This window comes from Artemia sp. Qi Xiang Cuo, chromosome 7, assembly GCF_049724085.1.
Source record: "Artemia sp. Qi Xiang Cuo chromosome 7, ASM4972408v1, whole genome shotgun sequence".
Classification (NCBI taxonomy): Eukaryota; Metazoa; Arthropoda; class Branchiopoda; order Anostraca; family Artemiidae; genus Artemia; species Artemia sp. Qi Xiang Cuo.
In genome coordinates, this window is record NC_142800.1 from 3884833 (window position 1) to 3904369 (window position 19537).

Genomic DNA, 19537 nt, shown 5'->3' on the forward strand with positions numbered 1-19537 from the left:
TTCATCACCATTCACGAAGTTCGCGATTCTATTATAACATAGTCGTTTGACCACATTTCTTGAGTAGTTTTATGCGATGAACTCGAATATCACATCAGATCAAGGATATGTTCAACCGACAGTGTTTCACATTCATCACCAAAAGGTTTCTTCAAAATAATCAATCATCTCTTAATGTATAAACTGACTAAAATCACAGGTAACAAAAATCACATTGGTAAAAGGCAGGCAACTTTTTAAATGACTTGCGACATTAATCACTGGCAGTGCAGTTTGAAACTTCGTCGTCGAGATCGTCGATGAGATCTTCTGATTTGGGAGAATTATCACATTCTGCTCTCTGACAAGTTTTGCACGCGAGAGTGCAAGACATGCCATTTCTGACACAAGTGCACCGAGCAGAGGTGCAGTTTGAACGGCAGGAACACTTAACAATCTTAAGAAGTTGGGGAGGTGCTGGGGGTAGGTCCGTCATCACAGGGTATAATGTACCATTTCGGTCCTTCCAGCCCCACTCTTGAGGGTCCAATTCTAGATTACGGTCGTCATTCTAGGCGTGTACCGGAAAGTAAACTCTATAGCTGTGAAATAACTTTCGTCTTCTATCACTTCTTTCAGGGTAAGACCTTTTCCGATGTTGTGGACACGTGATGTAGAATCACCCCCAAGGAATACACAAGCAAAGAGGATCAGACCACATACTTCTTGGCCTAATATTTTTCTCATTTCATGAACATCCCGGCACCTTGGCTCTTTATTTTTCTTTGGCTCTGGGGCGAAGTACACCTTGTTAGTGGAGACATCACAGTAGTAGCAGAGAAGGACCAGAAGATGCGTATCTTCTCCAATAACGGCAGTTACCTTCTGTTTAGCTGATTCGATAGCAGCTTTTACAATAGGCACGTCTGCATCACTGGGGGCTTGGACTACAAAATAGCCTTTTTGCCGGAGATGAACTGCAAGTGCACTAATGAATCTTGACTTGTTTTTCATGTTCCCGAGAAATTCTTTTTTCTTAAATTTCAGACGCATGTCATTCGTGAAGAAAACCTCACGACTAATCGTTCGATTACGATACGAATTGGCCATATCTTTGATGGAAGGTCCACTATCATACCCATCGAAAACAACAGTTGTGCCAGGGTACTTCTGCGAAATATACAGAGAATAGCTCTGTATGATACCCGAATACGTGTCATTTTTTATCCATGGGACTCGGTGCAATAGAGATCCACTGTCAAGTACGTAGTGTGTCCTGTCGTTCAGCACACATGGAATTTCTTCGACTTTGCATGCACGTACAATGGCCTTGGCGAATTCGGCCTTGTTCGGCACTCTCGGCATAAATGAGCTGTCAAACAGAGCAGCGGGATACGAACAAAGTTCATACCGGAAGCACTCTGATTCAGGAAGTCTTGTCCTGTTGGCTAACGCAATGAAGCGTTGGAATAGCAAAGCTGGATCCAGTCGCTTGCAGTCTCCTCCAGCTGTTTGCTTTGTTGTTATCTGGACTGCCTGTTCCTTTCTTCGGAAGACAAAATCCTTCGCCACTTTTACAGTCATAGCATAAAGGATTTTTAGCCCGACAGCCTTCGCACAATCAACTTTTGCAGATTCATATGCAGTCAAACCGGTAGCAATGCTTCTAAGCTGGGTATCCCCTCCGAATGGTGAGCCATTTTCAAAGTACGTGACCATCGCCTGCGTATCCTTGAAGTCTCGTTCTTGTCTGGGGCCTGCGTTCTCCTTGTGATGCTCGCTTGTCCCATAGAGAATTTGCGTCAGATCTTCCATTAGGAGGTTAACAGCAGAGCATGTTGGGTGTGCTTAAACCCACTGCGAACTCTAGGTTTCGGTCATGCCCTTACTCCTAGTCAGTCCGCCTGCTGTTTTCAACAAGCGCATAAGCTCTTGTTCAATAACTAGATCCGTCGACAAGCCAGCCCAATAGCGATGAGATCGTCTGACGTGCATTCCTTGTTGGAATGAACTATGAACAGTAGGATGGGTTTCTTCAAGTGGAAATTTCCAAATACAAACTTTCCAAAAATATAGTGTTCAGTCGATAGGGCGATGTTATTCCTGACTTCATTCGCCCCACAGGACGAAAAAAGGGAAATATGGCCACGAAATACGAATTTTTTGTTTGGTGATGAATGTGAAACACTAACGGTGGGACATAACTTGAATATGATGTGATATTCGAATTCAGCACACAAAACTAGTTCAGAAACATGTCTCCCATGAAGTAAATGCTAAGCTCTAGGATAACGAAAAATTTCCGCTAAAACAACAAAAAATAAACGGAAAACGCTAAAAAACACTTATTTTGCACCCCGCTGGGTTTCTCAACTTTTGATATGTTGTACAGTTTTTTTCTCTACAAGATGGTGAAAAACTCATTTCTGTTGCAATTTGTTTGCGGTCGAGTCCTATTTGACGCTAGATTGACTGTACTACAAGAGAACAAAAAATCAAACGAATATTTCGATCCTATAAAACAAGGCGTCTTCAGCGTAAGAAAAAACAAACTAGAATCTAAAACTAAAAACAGACTAACTAAAATATATAATATACAATTACTCAAATATACAATTGCCAGCTACCCTCATGAAACCAGAAAAGTAGCTCAAAACCAACTAACCAGTTACTTTTCTGGTTTTACGAAGGTAATTGGCAATGGTATATGTGAGTAATTTTATATAATATATTTTAGTTAGTTTGTTCTTAGTTATTAATATATTTTTTGTTCATACTATTTTAATTTTAGATTCTAGTCTTTTTTTCCTCTATGCTGAAGACGCTTTGTTCGTTTCAACATATCAAACATGTTCGTTTGATTTTTGTTCTCTTAGTTTTCCTTTATTGGCCATAGACCTGTTTTGTCATTTTCCCATTCATTTCTTTGTTTTGTCATGGCTAGCCAGTATGGCTTTAGATTTTTCGGTTTCAATACAAATTCCAATACCCTGTAGACAAGGTCAAAAATTCAGCAGTACAATTTATAAATACTATGAAGGAAGTCTCGCAGTGAAATGTTTAGTTATTAAACACATTTAAAGCCGAATCAAAATCTAAACTCGTGCCACAAGTTTCTAAAAAGTTAAGGATTTGGATGATTGTTGATCAAACTGAGTCACTTGAAAGATGGAAAGTGACAATCCTTAATTCAAGAAAAAGATGCAATGAAATATGCTGGAGACTAAAGAACAGGAATGGAAAGACCGAGGGAATGACAAATTACGGCTCATGATGTGAGATAGATCTTTAAAGTAAATAAATAAAAAACAAGTCTTTTTAACTGAAAGTAAGGAGTAATATTATAACACAGAAAGAACTGAAATTATTCCGTATATGAGGGGGGCTGCCCCCTCCTCAATCCCCTGCTCTTAACGTTAAACTTTATAAAAGCTTCTTATCAGAGGCACGCTGTAGCGTTGCCTATAGTAAAGGCCATAGGGCTCCAATGTTTTATTATTTTTTTTTCCCCAGAGGCACTTCATATGGAAGGGGTCGTCGTAGAAACTTCAAAGGGGGCTCATTCGATTGAAAATCGAGAGTTCTAGTGCCCTTTTTAATAGTAGAAAATGATTGGAGGGCAACTAGCCCCCCCCCCGCCCATCATGCCCCGAAATACATCCAATCACAATTTTGAGATAGCCATTTTGTTCAGCGTAGTGGATTTCCTGATAGAAAATATATTTTTGAGGAGGATACTCCCCCACAACCCTCAGGGCAATGGTTTTTATAGAAGGCCTTGTCGTAGAAACTTCAAAACAGGCTCATTCGATTGGAAATTAAAGAGCTAGTGCCCTTTTTAATAGTCGAAAATGATTGGAGGACAATTAGCCCCCCCCCCCCACGCTCATCATTCCCCCAAACACATCCAATCAAAATTTTGAGATTATTATTTTGTTCAGCGTAGTTGATTCCCAGATATAAAATATGCGTTTGAGGAGAACGCTCCCCCACACCTCACAAGGCAAGGGTTTAAGTTATGCCTATAGGGCGTATCATGTTTTTCTTGATGGAATTGTCGTCTACGCCGTAAAAAAGGCTCATGCGACGGGAAATTAATGTCGTCGTGCCCTTGTTAATAATTGATTGTAATTGGAGTGTAACTAGCCCCCTCCCCCCCCCCACGCCCATCATTCCCCCAAACACATCCAATCAAAATTTTCCAATAGCCATTTTGTTCAGCGTAGTTGATTTCCAGATAAAAAATATATTTTTGAGCTGGATACTCCCCCACAACCCTCAGGGCAAGGGTTTTAAGTTATGCCCTCGGGGCATCTAAGATTTTTTATAGAAGGTGTTGTCGTAGAAACTTCAAAACAGGCTCATTCGATTGGAAATTAAAGGGCTAGTGCTATTTTTAATATTAGAATGTGATTGGAGGGCACCTAGCCCCCCCCACGCCCCTCATGTCCCCAAACACATCCAATCAAAATTTTGAGATAGCCATTTTGTTCAGCGTAGTTGATTTCCAGATAGAAAATATGTTTTTGAGGAGGAACCTCCCCCAGAACCTTCAGGGCAAGGGTTTTAAGATGTACCCTGGGGACAAATAAGGTTTTTATAGAAGGCGTTGTTGTAGAAATTTCAAGAAAGGCTCATTCGATTGGAAATTCAAAGGGATAGTGCCCTTTTTAATAATCGAAAGTGATTGGAGGGCAACTAGCCCCCCCAGGCCCATCATTCCCCCAAACGCATCCAATCAAAATTTTGAGATAACCATTTTGTTCAGCGTAGTTGATTTTCAGATAGAAAACATGTTTTTGAGGAGGACAATCCCCCACAACCCTCATGGCAAGGGTTTAAAGTTATGCCCTGGGGGCATATAAGGTTTTTATGGAAGGCGTTGTCATAGAAAATTAAAAAAAGGCTAATTCGATTGGAAATTCAAAGGGATAGTGCCCTTTTTAATAGTCTAAAATGATTGAAGGGAAACTAGTCCCCTCTCCCTACGCCCAGCATTGCCCCAAACACATACAACCAAAATTTTGAGATAGCTCTAATTGTTCGGAATAATTGATTCTCAGATTGAGAAGTTTTATTTGAGGAATACTCTCCCCCAGAGCCCTCAGAGCGAGTTTTTTAAGTCTTGCCCTGGGGGCATACAAGGTTTTTATAGAAGTCGTTGTCATAAAAACTTCAAAACAGGCTCATTCAATTGGAAATTAAAGGGCTAGTGCCCTTTTTAATAGTCAAAAGTGATTGGAGGGCAACTAGCCCCCCACCCCACGCCCAACAATTTCTCTTAACACCATTTCCTTTTGCTTGAAAAGTTCACCAACAATTATCTGTATCAAGAATCTCAATCATTTTTACTGCAGTAACTTCAATAGAAGAGGGACAATTTGGCCGAAAATTCATTCACAAAGAGTTTTCTTTTTATCAGGCGTTGTAAAATCCGGATCAAATTTAGAGCTCTTTGAGAGGCTATTCTAACTCTCACTTGCAGCTACCCTTCGTCAAATAATTGCAAGTTCCTAAAATCTGGGACTAAAAACATGAGACCTGACTATTTTTTAAGAAAAAATCTTTATTTTAGAACAATCCTTATGTTAGAACAATCCTTATGTCTTCACTTCTCCTCCCTCTCACATTTCATGAAATGGCAGCCCTGGTCTTCTAAGCGGAGTAATTTTCACGTGTGCTGAATAGTAAAAAAAAAAAAAAAATATGTTTGATCTGTTCATAATATGGTCAAAATATGCTCAATCTGTTATATTGATTTTTTTTGTATGTTCCGATTCATATTAGGAACAAAATCTAATGCTTTGTCCTCTTTTTTAGAGTCCTTAAAAGAGCATGTCAAACCAGAAAATATGGAAGGTAAAACTTTTACCACTCATACGCAGAAGAGTCTAGAGCTGGAATCTAAAGCTGACTGGAATCTGGTAAGATCTCCAGGAGTGTGTGTTCAAGAGATAACTGAACTTGGCTTAACTTTTCCGTATGCTGACGAATGGTCTGCATTGCGCAGGTACCGATCCCCTGATTCGATGTCTTCGGCCGGGAGTACAATGCGTGGTTGGGGGCAAATTATCCGACGCTTCCCGTTTTTCCCCCAGATTTCTCCAGGTACCCATTTAGAGCTGGGTTGACTCCGGCTGAGCTTACAGAGTCTCATCGGCTGACCCCTATTCCAAACCAAATAACCAGTGACCCCAGTATTCGTACTCCTGACTTCAGGATTTTAAGTCTGGAGTGCTAACCACTCGACTAGGACGGCTCAAGAGATAGGACTGTTTTATATCTTTTACCCTGATGAGCGTGAGTGAAAAGAATCCTGGTTACTTAAGACATTCTAGAAGCAGGTGACCCCTTAACTCTTTTCCTATATACGGTTTTCTTAGATTCTTACTGAGAATTTTTAAAAAACATGGTTGTACGTCAGAACGGTAGGATTGATTAGAAGTACTTACGTGGTAAGCAAAATTAAATTTCTTAATGTTTCAGTCGATAAAAATACGTGAAAGATCGCAAGAATTGCCAATATGGACATGTACCAGGGTTTTTAATTCCTTAATTTTCCAGAAAGAAAAACAGCCGAGGATATTTACGGTTGAATAGCTAAACTCTATATGTGGATCTGTGTTGAACATCAAACAGTTACTTTTTTAGCTATTTACGCCATTGTATTCAAAGCTTATCCTTGTCTTAAACTCCGCTAGATCTCATCCGGTGAAACTACGATTTTATTCAGAGAAGTAACCATGAGTCACTCTGAATCCCTGCTTCATGAAAAAGAATATTGGTTGCATGGCGTTTTATTTGCTTCTTTCCACTCAGTATCTGGATACCTAAATGTTGTTTGAACAGTTTCCCTTTCGCTCACCCTTTGATAAATTATCAGCTACCCCCCCCCTCCCCCCCCCCCAAGAAAAAATAAATAAAATACGGGGGAAAATCATCTTCTGGTTTGGATAAACATTCGGAGGCATCCTTTTTTTCAATCCAGGGCCCGTTTCTTTTGAGTATGTTCATTAATGATGTCGCTCAAAACATTATAAATAAAATAAGTCTTTATGTAGATGTAGACGATTCAAAGGTAGCTTGTTCTGTCAAAAGTCTTGATAAGGTGGAAACCATACAAGCAGATATGGACTCATTTAGTTATTTGGCACAGATTTGGAAACTGGGGTTCAACGTCTAGAGATACAAAACAATCCACTTGAAAAATTAACCCAAGATATCAATACTCAATGGAGTCTAAAGATGGAACAAAGCAGCCTATTGTCAGTAGCCATGCCGAACGAGAACAGGGTTAATTAGTTTCTGAAGAGCTGGAATTTAGCCTCCATGCTCAGGCTGCTGTGGCGAAGGCCAGTCAAACTCTCGGTATAGTTAAGGGAACCTTCAGTAGTCGTTTTTCCTCAGTTTTTACCAAGCTTTCCAAATTATTTATTCGATATAAGCTAGAGTTTCGTATGTGCTTTGCGTACCCAATCAACAAATCTGACCAGTTCAGAGGTGCTCAATAAAATACATCAAAGGTCTCTGCAATATCCTTTGCTTTCACGACTTGAGAGGTGGAAATTACCCACTCTGGCATATCATCACCTGAGAGGGTACATAATTTTCACATTCTGGCTACCAAACCATGAAAATTATATCCAAAATATCTTTCAGCTGGCCAATTCTTCATGAACGAGAGAATAATTTTTTTTTAGTTTAGACAAAAAGTAATTGTTCTTATATTGAAACCTACAGTGTTTCTAGATGTAACTCTTGTCTATCATAGTTTCAATAACTTTGTAATGTTTCAAAAGTTTGTCACACTACAAATGGTAGAAATTGGCACTTTGCATTGATTAATTTTTTTTTTTCTAATCTTCAAGAGCTTTCAAAACTTAAGTTTTGGTCCAAATAAGCTCTCTTTTAATATTTTATCATATTTGGTTTGAAACGCTAAAAATAGCACATACATGTACCCGTTAATCTCAGATAATGCACAAATTTTGACATTTAGTAGATTTTGAGTCTATTCTTGTACTAAAATACACTAGATTCATGGCTTTATTTTTGTTGAAATATAAGCCATAAGCCATTTTGTACTGGCTTTAAACTTGAGTTATGGTTCATTTCTCTGTTCAATCCCCCGTTGCATTGGAATCTGTTAAAACACCAAGACCAGTGAAAATAAAATCTCATTGTTGAAATGGATTAAGTGGAAATTTAGACAACCACATAGGTCTTGGGAAAAATTGGGAAATCAATTTTCTATGAAAAGTGCCTCCATGTGCAGATATTAAATTTTTCGTACTAGCGGGTGCCAAGCTTAAAAAAAAGAAAAGGGCGTGAAAAATCGGCAAGAATTGAGCTAAAACATTAGCATAGCCAGCATTAGCCATCAATAGCATAGAAAAATATAGCTTTCCTTTGAAGTTGTAGTTGTATTTCAAAATCAACAGATTGTTAATGCTTTTTCGGATAAAAGGTATTATCAAATATAAATAATTAGTTTTGGTTATTTATTTTCACAATTCAACATAGCAACACTGACAAAAAGGTAATATTACTCTAAAGGCTTCATAAATTAGAACAGCCAAAAGTAAAAATAACTGAAAAAATTCAGGTTTGACCACACGCAAGATGGGTTCAGGGGACGGTTTTTTTATATTCTTGGTGCTATCAAACTTATATTAAAAGATCTGCTTTTAAATTTTTCTCCTCCTGTAATCCGATTTAAAAATCGTTGAATTGGATGTACTGCTCTTTAGTAATGACCTTCCCACTAAAAAAAGCTCATAAACTAGCGTAGTTCTGATCTCAGGTGGTTAGGTGCTGCGATTTTTTCAAAAATGGCTTGCGCATAACTAATGTAGCTAGACGTCGATTACTTCAAATCAAGTCACATTTTTGGATCTATTTCCTGCTTGTTTAATAACCTCTAGTCAGTTCTTTGAATTTAAAGTACGTAAAGACTTTTCAGTAGCTCATTTAAAACGTTTTAACACAGCCACTGACTGTCACAACACATCAGCTTTCAGATTATTCCAATAAATCAATGACTGCTTTTTTTCTTAATTCTTGTAACAGCTTAAGAGCAATTATCTTAAACCGGCCCAAAGATGAAAGAAATAAGGTTTGTTTATAATCTTTGTTTCTGATAACTTTTTTCGTAATAGCAACATTACCTCTAAAACAACTCTATTTTTCATAGCCCTCTGATGTTAGTCAACGAGATACAGATGCGTCTCAGAAAGTCCGAGAAATTGAACACGCTGAGAAATTGGAAATTAAGGGTCGTCAGCATGCTGAACAAGAGCTACAAGAGAAGCTGGATGACTTTGACTAAGACGATGACTTTGATATGACAGAGGTTTGTGTCAAACCTGTCACTTTTATCTTTTCACATTATGCAAAATGCAACTAAACTGCTTATATATATCTATATATATCTATATATATATATATATATATATATATATATATATATATATATATATATATATATATATATATATATATATATATATATATATATATATATATATATATATATATATATATATATATATATATATATATATATATATACCAGTACAGATATTTAAATATGGTAATTAGTAATGCTGTTGGTGCAGATGGATATACTTCTCAGAGTTAATTATATTGATATTAGTTTCACAAAAGCCTGTACTATGTTTAAAAATCTGGAAGGACGCATAACAATTTTAGTTTCAATTGCAGCTGATTCATTACACTTTTCTCCCTTTTTTCTCTGTGGTAAACTATGACTGCAGATTACAAACATTCATTGTTGTGTTTAATTCCAAATATTTCTTTCTTTTGTTTTGCAGTTCCACACCTGATGGTTAGCAATAAAAAAAATCTATTTAATCAAATTGAAGTCTTTCTTGAATGGATCCGACTTTTTTCTCACGTATATATATTTCAGGATGAATAGAACATGAATGTTCAAATGAAATTCGTGATCGATAAATAAAATTTAATAAAATATCCACAGATAAATAAGATTTAGCTTAAATCGGAGTTAAATGCACTTAAACAGGAAAAAGCCGAGCATGCAGATGCAAAATCGATATTGGTTTTAATCTGTATTAATTATTTATATGGACTTTCAGCGATTTGAAAAGCTTAAATCGGAGTTAACTGTGCTTAACCAGGAAATATTCAAGCATGCAGATGCAAGCCTCACGTCCAAACTAGCCCTCCCCCATCACGCCAATCATTCCCCCAAACACATCCAATCGAAATTTTGAGATAGTAATTTTGTTCAGCGTAGTTGATTTCCAGATAAGAAATGTGTTTTTGAGGAGGAAACTCGCCCAAAACCAACAGGGCAAGGGTTTTAAGTTATGCCCTGGGGGCATGTAAGGTTTTTATAGAAGGCTTTGTCGTAGATACGTCAAAATAGGCTCATTCGATTGGAAATTCAAAGGTCTAGTGCCCTTTTTCATAGTCAAAAGTGGAGGGCAACTAACCCCCCACCCACGCCCATCATTCCCCCAAACAAATCCACTCTAAATTGTGAGATAGTCCTTTTGTTCAGCGTAGTTGATTTCCAGATAGAAAATATGTTTGTGAGGAGGACACTCACCCACATCCCTCAGGGCAAGGTTTTTAAGTTATAAAACCTTATATGTCCTCAGGGCGAAACTTATAGCCCTTTCCCTGAAGGCTGTGGGGGAGTGTCCTCCTCAAAAACACATTTTCTATCTGGAAATCAAATCAACTACGCTAAAATAATGGCTATTTAAAAATTTTTATTGGAAGTGTTTCGGGAAATGGTGGGCGTGGGAGGGTTTTTAGCTGCCTTCCAATCACTTTCGACTATTAAGAAGGCCACAAGCCACTTCAATTTCCAATCGATTGAGCCCTTTTCTAAGTTTATACGACAACTCCTTCGATACGAAGTGTCCTGGTCTAAGACCAATAATAAAAAAAAAAACATTGTGCCATCATCCTTCTTTACTTAGGTAGCGCAAGAACTGTTGCATATAATCTAAAAATAATGACACACGTAGCCTAATAGCTAGTAGGGATCTATTTTCTGGCTTCCTTTACATTACAATAAAATAGTGCCTTATCTGGACATTACGAGCACAGAAAATCACTGTAACGCGGACACGTACGTATTAGTTCATTTAGAGGGGGGATTTCAAAAAGACCAATCATGGAGAAAACAGCCGAACCCTGTAGCCCCCACTCAAAAGCTCAAATGCCCTCAGTAGTTAAAGGCACTCTTCATTGTACGGCCATGACATGACAAGACTTTCGATCTTTCTGTCTTGACGTTTCATTTTCGTTGTTATCAAAAAAGCTTTCTAGAAACTTATTTGTATGAAAGAGAACTTATTCTCTTGATTTTTGTTCATTTGGATTGCCATGAACTCGTAAATCTGTCCTACTGGCTTGCAGCTGATTTTTTTTTTTTTTTTTTTTCTTAATTAATAGAAAAAATTTGGAACCCAAATTTTTCCGGAAAAATTGTTTTTCGCTGTTATGCTAATTGAAAATTATGAACTCGAAGGCAATACCTTTCTTAAGGCTTTCTGAAAACAAAAGATATCCTAATGCATCAATATTTCCACGGTTAGTTTTACAAAACTTCAAACTTATTTTTTGGGGAAAGAGCAAAAGCTTGATTCGTCGATATAATTCTGGGCAGTATGTGCAACGGGACTTATGACCTCTGTTCCTTCCCTCTGTCAAATTTAATTTTGAAAAGGCTTTCTAAAAATGTTCTCTAAAAAATTGCAGAATTTTTAGATAAAAAAGGTCTTTTTTAAACTAAGCTGGAAGCACGTGATTCAGAACTATATAACCCATACCTGCACATACCAGAGGATTTTTAAATAATTAGCAATCCCCCCCTTTATTATGGTGGAACCCTCCACATATTTGATTATTTGGGGTTTGTTTATGAAAAATAAACTGCAGTAAACACAGTTGCAGGAGAAGATTATGCAAAACACACGACTTAATACTGGATGTACGGATATATTAATCTGCTCTTAGACAATATATTCCTAACATCATCAACAAAAATCGAGAGAAGCAAGTTTTAGTTTTGACATACCCGATTAATAAAAGAACGTGAACCAATTTTTTTATTCGATAAGTTTTATTTTGATGCTGTCAGATTGAAGAGTAATGACTAAACTGAAAAAAGAACATGTTTGGATCTACTTTGCACAAGAATTTCACTTTTAAGAATGTGTTGATAAGACCAGTTCCTTCTCCGAGTCTCAAGTGGAGGCAACTTTAAATATTTCAAACGTTGGTTTATGAATAACCCAGGAAACAAAATCCACTAATCTAAAAAACGAATCAAAAACCATTAGGATCCACATTATACATTTCTTACTATTCGGAATGTATTGCTTAGACCAGTTTTGCTTCTACGAAGTTTAAGTGGAGGCAACTTCAAACGTTGGCTGGCATATAACCCAGGGAACCTTTTTTGTGAGATCTTGGGTTCCTCAGTCAAACATCAGCGTGTTATGTTTTTTCTTTTTTTTTCATTGTAGTCCTAAATTTTGTTAACAATATTTAAATCTTTGAAATATCCTGTCGAATATTGGGTTTACTGAAGCGGTGGTTACGAGGGTGGAGACGGAAATTTGTAACTTTTGCTACCGCATGTGTGTCTTTTTCAGCCTTAACCTTGTATCAAAGGCTGAATGGAATATCAAAACCATGTCAAGTACAAATAATCATATTGTTTCAATTAACGCTTTTATTATGCTAAACAGTATAATGGGAGCATTAATAAATATACAATTACTTGTACTGATAAACCCTAAGTAGATAAATATATGAAATATTCTGTACTAATGGCTCTAAAGCGCCTTCACCAACACGGTTCATTTTCAAATTATAAGCAGACATTTTCAAATGAAAGTTACTAATATTCATCGGTAAATCATTAATAAATGTACAAAATAGGACAGGGCCTAAAGTACTTCCCTGTGGAACGCCACTCTTACGCGGTGAGATTTTTCAAACACCAAATTCCACCGCTAACATAAATTTCCAATTTTATGTGTTTTACTACTTTGATTAATGGCATAGACAACTTGTCAAAAACCTCTGAGAAATCAATGTAGATCTACCATGAGTGTCCGTAATTGGTAAATGTCGACATTCAGTGGTGAAGGTCTGAAATACCCTTTTTTTCCTTGGATTTAGTCAGCGTTGCCAGTCAACTTTTTCAATTTTATACAAGGTCTAATGGTGACAGGTTAGGTTAGATTAGGTTTTTAACCCATTTCTGAGATTTATAACGTAATTTAACTCAACCTAACTAACTTTTACCATTAAAGCTTGCATAAGACTGGGAAAGCTGATTCGCAAAGCTAATTGAATGCAAGCAGAGAAAATTGAATTTCAGACATTCACCGGTGAATGTCGACATTGACCAGATTTTGGACATTCACAGTAACATAAGATACAATCAAATTTCAAACCCTGGTTCAGTCATTTCCTGATATTCAGTTATTTTATTTAATCAGTTTAATCTTTTTCGTTTTGATTATTTAAAAAATCTATTGTTCATTTCCAGGAATCGGAAATAGTGAAGGATACTATAGAAACAAGTGATGAAGAACTGCCGAACGAAAAAGTCGAAGAGAAGAAAGAGGAGGAAAAGAAAAAGGATAAAGTTAAAAAGAAGAAAAGCTTCATGTCATTTAGTTTCCTACGCAAACGTAAAAATAAGTCCAAAGAAGAGGCGAACAAAAATGGCGATGTGATTGCATGAATTTTGTCAAAGAAGGCCAAAATAAAAACCTTTTTATAATTTGAATAAGAATGGTCGGGAAATTTAGGAAAACTTAAGATACTTTTTGGTGCATGGGTCGGGGAACCTCCTTCCGCCTTCGTACATGTATGACCACTTCCCACGTGAATTTTGGAAAAATCAATTAAAGTACAGGCATTTTTATTTAATGTATTCAATGGTTCTGCTATAATTAGTCATATGGATGCGTCATGTTAAAGGCCAGTGAAATAAAAAACGATTTGTAAATATTTACACAATAGGCACAAGTATATTTTCACAATTAGGCACAACTAATTGTGACAAAGAAGTATATCGTTTTAGAAGTAGCTTAACTAGCTGAAGAAAGTCCTTAATAATATTCAAATATAGAGATTAGCACATGAGGACGGTAATATTCAAAGTTATTAAGTAGATGCCCATTCTAAAGGGGATGTGAATTCTTATTTTTAGATTCAAAGGGACGTGGGACTGGGAAAGCACAAGGAACCCTTTGCTGGGTTCCTAATGGCGTGTCATATTGTTTAGGATAAGTTGCCTGAATCAGCTCGAGGGTACCACTCATTCTGTTTGTTTAAAAAAATTGTGAAAAATTCTTTGGCTTCGTAGAAGTTATTTTTATTTATGTTTTTATTTTATTTAATTTTTTTAGTCTATTCAATCTAATTAATTAATTTAGTTTATTTATTCTATTTTTTCTATAGTTTTCATTTTATCTATATTTTTTTTTCTTCTTCTTCGTAAGTGAGTAAGTGATCATTTTAAATTTTCTTTTGTTTTTTATCTCTGAGTAAGCAACTCATTTGTCTTCCCCCTTTGTACAGGCCAATGAACCTTTGGGGGAATAATAACATGTAATGTTGTATGTTTATCTAATGAAGAATAAATCTTATCCATCACTGACTATACCAACATGAACTTTTGCAGAGGGAGGGCCTCGGGGCCCAGGCTCCTTTTCCGAAATCAAAATTTCCTATAGGCGATTTCTGAGTAGGTTACTTCTTATTCAAGTTAAAATTCAATCCCTCCTCCATCCGTTAAAAATTCGTATGTTTGTGCCTGCATACCAGAACTAGTCAATTGTCTCAGAAGTTTTTTGAGTCCTTAAGGAGCTTCTAAATGATCAAATTTTTGTGTTTGTCTCCCGTGTTTGTTTTGTTGTTGCTGCTTGTTTTGCACTTCGTCAATAGATAATGAAACTCGACTATCCTGAAGTAGCTCTTACGATACCTATATTCTGGCGATGGTTCAGAACATTGACCATATTAGTTTCAATCTGTTCAAGCTAGAGGATCTCATAAACTGAAGGGTCGTTTATAAAATGGAAAGGTGAAAATAAGCTGAATATAAACTGAAACAAAAATTGTAATAAGGTTTTGTCACGATAGGGGCCGCTTAAGGATATTTATAAAGGATAATGGATATTTATTTGGAATATTACACATTTTTCTAATTCCACTTGACATTCTCTCACTCCACCCACAAAGATCAGGCGTCGGTTGTTATTGGGCCTATCGAGGAAACTAAAACCAGATGTTAAAAGACAAAAAAAATAAAATTAGCTGTATAATTTCTTGGGAAAAAAAATTTCATCTTTTAGAAAAAAAAAGGATATAGATCCTCCATAGCCATTGCTGGAGCACAGGGCGTCGAATCGACGTTTCGGTTGCTGGATGTTTTTTCAAGGACAAGTAGCAAGCTTGTCGTCCCCATCTTTTAGAGCAACATAAAATATATGTAGGTTGTAAGCTTTTGAGTTTTTCATACCATCTGGTAATTCAAAATCACAAAGGTGTCAATTAGAAAGGGGGCTGTGCCCCCAAGATTTCCCCCTTCCCCTAGATTTTGGAAAATACTTTTTTCAGAATTCATTTAAAATACTTTTTTTGGGTATTGTGATTTAAAAAAAAGCTACCAGTTTGCCACCACTGGATATTGAAAAATACATTCTGCCCTTTCTCTAATTTTTTACGAATTGGCGCCGCTGTTAAATTTTCAACCATTGACTGAAGTAGGGTTTGGATTTTGCAATCCAAGCGAGAATCTGATTGTCGGCAATCTTTTGTGGTATATCAACTGTAAAAAAACATGCCCATATCGTCTACGAATTCGATCTGTTTTGTTTCGCCCTGGCCCTTTTTTGTGTAATGTTTATCCTTGAGATTTTCCTGTGAAAAACCGAAAAAATATTCCCGTAAACCGCTTGAATCTGGGACTGTTCCAAGGGGTGGTTTTGAGGTACGTGCTTCCTCAAGGAGATCGAAAGTTTCATTAACTATCGGGATGGAGAGGTGAAAATACCGATGGGGGAGCCCAAGTTTTGTTGGCGCTGCCCACACGGCGTATAGATAATTAATGTTTGGTGGTCCATCAACAAGACTTGGGCTCCCTCATCGGTGTTTTCGCCCCTTCTCTGTAATTAGTGCAACCTTTGACCTTTTAGGAGGGTACGTGTACCTCAAGACTACTCCTAGATCCACGCCTGCCCCTCTTCAATAATAGTAATTCTTCATCCGCCCTGACCTGAGTCAAGTAAAGAGCCAATAAGAGAATATAGCCAATAAGAGAAGCAAGTTCTAGTTTTGACATACCCGATTAATAAAAGAACGTGAACCAATTTTTTTATTCGATAAGTTTTATTTTGATGCTGTCAGATTGAAGAGTAATGACTAAACTGAAAAAAGAACATGTTTGGATCTACTTTGCACAAGAATTTCACTTTTAAGAATGTGTTGATAAGACCAGTTCCTTCTCCGAGTCTCAAGTGGAGGCAACTTTAAATATTTCAAACGTTGGTTTATGAATAACCCAGGAAACAAAATCCACTAATCTAAAAAACGAATCAAAAACCATTAGGATCCACATTATACATTTCTTACTATTCGGAATGTATTGCTTAGACCAGTTTTGCTTCTACGAAGTTTAAGTGGAGGCAACTTCAAACGTTGGCTGGCATATAACCCAGGGAACCTTTTTTGTGAGATCTTGGGTTCCTCAGTCAAACATCAGCGTGTTATGTTTTTTTTCATTGTAGTCCTAACGTTTGTTAATAATATTTAAATCTGTGAAATATCCTGTCGAATATTGGGTTTACTGAAGCGGTGTTTACGAGGGTGGAGACGGAAATTTGTAACTTTTACTACCGTATGTGTGTCTTTTTCAGCCTTAACCTTGTATCAAAGGCTGAATGGAATATCAAAACCATGTCAAGTACAAATAATCATATTGTTTCAATTAACGTTTTTATTATGCTAAACAGTATAATGGGAGCATTAATAAATATACAATTACTTGTACTGATAAACCCTAAGTAGATAAATATATGAAATATTCTGTGCTAATGGCTCTAAAGCGCCTTCACCAACATGGTTCATTTTCAAATTATAAGCAGACATTTTCAAATGAAAGTTACTAATAGTCATCGGCAAATCATTAATAAGAGAATATATAATAAAGTTATGTTAGTAAGAATAAAGTAAGGATTTGATTGTTATTTTTTACCAGGAGTGGTAACTAGTAATTATTTGAGGAACAATTGTACTTGTGTATCATTCGTTTAAATCGTGTTTCATCGCCCACAATGTCCGTATGTTTTGACATATGAAAGTATACAGGTTGAGTGACGACTGCGATACATCGCATTGTTTTATCTATGTTGAAACTTTCTGTATAAGCTTAAGTTGTTGTCGCGTCCCTGATCCATTGAAGACCAATGGGACTCGTGTATCTTCCAAATATCCTCTTCTAATTGACGTTTGTGTTCTTAAATTGATTTTTGCTCTTAATCAGTAGAAGATGTCTATAGTTCTTTGAAAAATGCTTGTTTTAGGGGATGTTCTTTCGCCATTTCCTTTCGTTAAATGATCTTGCCACGCGCTAGATGCCAGGTTTGTCCTCTTCTCTGTTTTAAGGCAATTAATTGTTACATCCTGCTTGGCTCAATGGTTTTCTTTCATTCTTCTCTTCTTCTTGTTTAAGTTGCCTGTCTCACAGTGTTGTGGCGTGACATCAGCTGTAATTCTTTGAACTCGCTAGATTTATGCCAATGATTTCTCAAAATTAAAAAAAAATATATCTTTATTTGTTGATACTGCTATTTATGGACAAAAACGTGCTGGACATGATAAGATAATCGTGTCCAACTGAGTTTTTCGTTGTAATTCAGTGTGACGCCACTTGGCGAAATAAGGCAACACGTGGTATAGACTCTTTCTTGACGGAAGTCAAAGATATACCAGAAAATATTTTGGGATGGGCCAATATAGCTTATAGAAATATAATTTTCGGGTTGTTTTAGGCATTTTTACGAGGGGCCCACTCATAATTCCAGCACACCAGATGATGCGTGCCAATCATGCCGGAACAGTGCTCCACACGTGGCGTTTGCAGATGTACACTAAGTGGGAGGAAGCGGGCAACCTCTCGTATTTTGTTCGCATAAAAGGCAGCGGAACTTCCCAAGACTTCCCAAGGAAGGGTTCTTTCTAACTGCCTGTGCTCCCGCTGCTTTACTCTCGATGCAAGCCCAAATTGATATTAAAAAGCATTTATATATTTTTCCAATTTAACTTTTACACGTTTTTGTTGTTTAAATAGGAATTTATTTAGACCAAATTATTGGGACTGTAATCGAGTGGTTAACAACTGGGCATTTTGAGGGACACCTGGAGGCATGAGGCACGGAGGCATGCCTCCGGAGGCATATTCCAAAGGGCGCAATATGTAAATATATACAGCTTGCCTGTTATTAGGTATCTGTCGAATATTTCAGCACCTTCAAAAGCGATCTTTTAAAACTTGGAAAAAATCATTTACGGGTTTATTTGGCAAGAAAAAGAACCCCCAAGACTGAAAACAACTGATATGTACCTAAAGAAGAAGAACGGAGGACTGCAAGTTGTTGATATCCATGCAAAAACTAGGTAACCCTACGATGGCACTGATGGTGTCACTTTTTCTTATTACACATGCAGCGATGCCACAAGCTCAAAAATAAAATTCCGATTTTTCTTTTCAAAAAAATCCCGAAATTAAAAAAAAAAAAAATCCTGGAACACGGGTTTTAAGTTATACAACATAGGGCTGCGCGATGATGACTTAAAAAGCAAGGTGCGAAATTCAAAGTACCGTGAAACGTGGTTTCTAGTTGTAACTAACAACTGATTGTAAATATTCCTAGCATTATTTCGACGTGAAAATGTTCTGGTGGATTAGTAGGATCTACGACAAATATTTTAGGCCAAAACAATTCACAAAAGCTCCGAAAAAACGTGTCTACGCATCCAGGTTTTATCGTTATTTGAATTTCCCGCCTTTGACACGAAAGAATCCGGAAGAAACACAGTTCCCTTTTTCCCGAATGTACTTGGAATCCAACTTTCTTGGTATTAAACCCAGGCCTTTGGGTATTTGAAGAGAAAATTGTAAATCAACAGTTAGAAAAACTGTTACTACCGAGTTATTAGTAAAAAGCGCTAAGTAAAGCAACCAACAAAAAAAAAATAACTAGTTTCTCAGATATTTATTGGTACGTTTCAGTAATCATCTCGATAATCACAGCTCAAATGACAACCCTAAGAAACTGGACAAATGAGTTTCAGTAAATCAAACTAAGCTCGGCTAGCACAAGTATAAACACTAAGTCTTCTACTGAGCATAACAAGTTTTCCGATGGTATTCATCGCTTCCGCTGCCCTAGATCTCGGAATGCATTCGAGACTCATAAAATTATATCAAGAACTCAAGCGCACGGGGGACGAGGGACACACGCACTTGAGCTGG

General features: G+C 36.9%; 1 protein-coding gene across 1 annotated transcript in view; it reads left to right on the forward strand.

Annotated features, from left to right (window-relative positions):
• Positions 1-13790, forward strand: part of LOC148949874 (uncharacterized) — a 75753-nt gene extending 61963 nt beyond the window's left edge. Inside the window, exons 6-8 of the mRNA XM_089091556.1 lie at positions 5800-5903; positions 9173-9331; positions 13541-13790. Of these exons, the coding sequence (XP_088947682.1) occupies positions 5800-5903; positions 9173-9307 (239 nt within the window). The 3' untranslated portion in view covers positions 9308-9331; positions 13541-13790. The remainder of the gene's footprint in view (positions 1-5799; positions 5904-9172; positions 9332-13540) is intronic.
• The last annotated feature ends 5747 nt before the right edge of the window (positions 13791-19537 follow it).